This window comes from Oratosquilla oratoria, chromosome 17 (assembly GCF_046742065.1).
Source record: "Oratosquilla oratoria isolate Oo_2021 chromosome 17, ASM4674206v1, whole genome shotgun sequence".
NCBI classification, from domain to species: domain Eukaryota; kingdom Metazoa; phylum Arthropoda; class Malacostraca; order Stomatopoda; family Squillidae; genus Oratosquilla; species Oratosquilla oratoria.
Window position 1 is genome coordinate 54,917,018 of NC_134793.1, and position 2,578 is coordinate 54,919,595.

General features: G+C 43.1%; 1 protein-coding gene across 1 annotated transcript; it reads right to left on the reverse strand.

Annotated features, from left to right (window-relative positions):
- Nucleotides 1–301: 301 nt before the first annotated feature.
- LOC143034291 (uncharacterized) lies at nucleotides 302–649 on the reverse strand. The gene has a single exon (XM_076200226.1). It carries the CDS (start codon nucleotides 647–649, stop codon nucleotides 302–304), a length of 348 nt encoding a protein of 115 aa, XP_076056341.1.
- Nucleotides 650–2,578: the final 1,929 nt, after the last annotated feature.

The following is a 2,578-nucleotide window of genomic DNA, read 5'->3' on the forward strand; positions in this document are numbered from 1 at the left end:
CCTCGTTGCTGATTTTATAGAGCCATTAATGCTGGCCTGTACTTGTGGGAGCCAGTCTTCCCATGTGTTGCAAAAACACTTGTAGAGGACGGAGGACTTTGAAAAAAATTCTGTTTGTTCTTCCTGCAGGTCTGTTTCCTTGTGGATATGCTGTGGCGTATAACCTGTTGATGTGGTATAATTTGGCCACGTTTTGGAGGACTTCGTTCCTGAATTCCGAGCCATTGTCAGAGAGGATTTGACGAAGTATATTGTATTTGCAGAACACGTGGTCAACCAAGGCTTGGGCCACTGTTTCTGCTTATTTATCTAGTAGGGGTACTAGTATTGTATATTTTGAAAAGTAATCCACTGCAGCAATGACGTAACGGGAACCTCGGTGGCTTGGGGGTAGCTTTAAATGTTCGATACACATAGTATCCCATGGCTCTGAGGGGATGGGTACCTCTCCAATTTGGAGCGGTCTAGGGTCTATCCCACGAAGTTGGCTACAAGTAGTGCAGTATTCAATGTGAGGGGTGATGTCGGTGGCCATCTTAAGCCAGAATGTACTTATGGTGTTTGCTAAGCATCTGTCTCTACCTGGGTGACCTGCAATGAGGCTGTCGTGGACCATTAAGAGGATTCTGGGAATAATTGAGTTTGGCATCACTGGGTTGGAGCAATAGTGCCTCTTTTAAGAATTCCATCTTTTAGATGTAATTCTCGGAGGGGGGATGGGGATGTTTTTGTAAGGTGGCTCCCGTAACTAGGTTTAGGATTACATGTCACCAATTTGGGTCGTTTCTCTATTCCTCTCGAAGTTCCTGAGGGAAAATGCAGTGGGTGGTTGGGACTGTTGCGATCAAAGGGGTTCTGCTAAATGCGTCTGCAACGACGTTTGCCTTACCTTTTATGTAGGCAAACTCTGGGTTGAGTTCTAAGATGGTTGTGTGTCACCTTGCTAACTTACCCTGTAAAGTTTCCCTTTTTAAAAATTCTGTTAAAGATTGATGGTTTGTCATGACTGTAGTTTTGTGTCTTAGGACGAGTTCCCAGAAATGTTTTGGAACCCAAACTACAGCTGGAGCTTCCAAGTGGGTGATGGAGTAATGACGCTCCACAGGGTTCAACATGCGGCTCGCGTAGGCAATTACTCTATATTTCCCGTTTGAGTTTATTTGTTGTAGAACTGCTCCTTTCTCAAGGGAGGATGCATCAATGAACAAAAGAAACTCCTTAGTGAAGTTTGTAAAAGCGAAGATAGGTGCCCTGTTTAGTGCAGTTTTTATTTTTTGAAATCACTCTTGTTCCTCTGAGTCCCATTTGGAAGGTATGTTCTTACGTGTGAATTTGGTAATTGGACCGGCTAATTTCATTTTTTTTTTCTTTACAAAGTGGTGGTAATAGGAAGCTGATCCAACAAAGGAGCGAAGTTGGTCTTCGTTCTTGGGTTGGGCAATTAAGTAATGGCTCTGATCTTATCTGAGTTTGTATGGATTCCTTCTTTGTTCACTGTATGGCCTAGGAAAGTAATTTTCTTCTTCAGAAATGAGAATTGGTTAAGTTGAATCTTGAGGGCTAAAGGCGGTTATCTGTTTAGATTCTTTCGTTAATTGTATCTGTCTGAAGGCAAATTTGAGATCTAAGGTCGAGAACACCTTATTTCCTTGGCCCAGTGACTGGAGAACGTCTGCCATAACGGGTGCTGGAATGCGGTCCGGAATGGTGTTTGTGTTCACTTCACGGAAATCCATTCTTCTTAGAAACTAGGGAAAGTAGGGAGTTCCAAGGGGATTGAGAGTGTCTAATAACACCTTGTTCCAGGATATCGTCTATGTGGTTTGAGACAAGAATTTTTCTAGTCTGGGGAATTCTATAGACTGGTGTAGATGGGGTGTGTGTGGAATGGTATGTGTATATAGTGTTTATCCAGGGATGTTCTCCTAAGTTTTTTTTTTTTTTTTTTTTTTTGGCTTCTTAGAAGTCTACAACCAGGATATCTTTAAGAGGGGTTGGGGTGGGGTTTGACATGGTTATGATGGTGTTGATAGGGGCGTTGTGTGTTTTCTGAATGGGGTTTATGTATAATTGAGCCATACCTATCTGTGTGTTTTTGTTTAGTTTAATTGGGGTATGTGATATGTTCTCTAGTAAGATTAGTGCCTCTTTATTCTGTCTAAAAATATCCCATTCAGTTGGCATATGGAGATTGTTTCTGCTACAGGCATCTGGAGACACAACTATGTCTTAGTTTGGTAGTGCATCAGGTATGGTTGTTAAAACAATCATAATTTCCCCTGGAGTTATTGTTATTTTGCAGTTGGTGAGAATTCGTGTGTGAGAAAGGGGGGGTAGTGGGTGGTGTGGTGTTGTCTGACTTGGAATACCTGTGTGGGTGGGGAGAGGTGTCGTAATGTTGGTGGTATTGCCTGATGTTGATTCAGGGGTTTGCGGGGGCATCCTGTGTTTTGGTGAAGTCAGCAGATGCTGAGTTTTGCAAACTTGGTTGCAGGCAGGATGTTGTGACACTCTGGTAGGGTTATGTGGGGATGGATACTGAGCGTGCTCACCAAGACGCCTAGAAGCGTCGGGATAG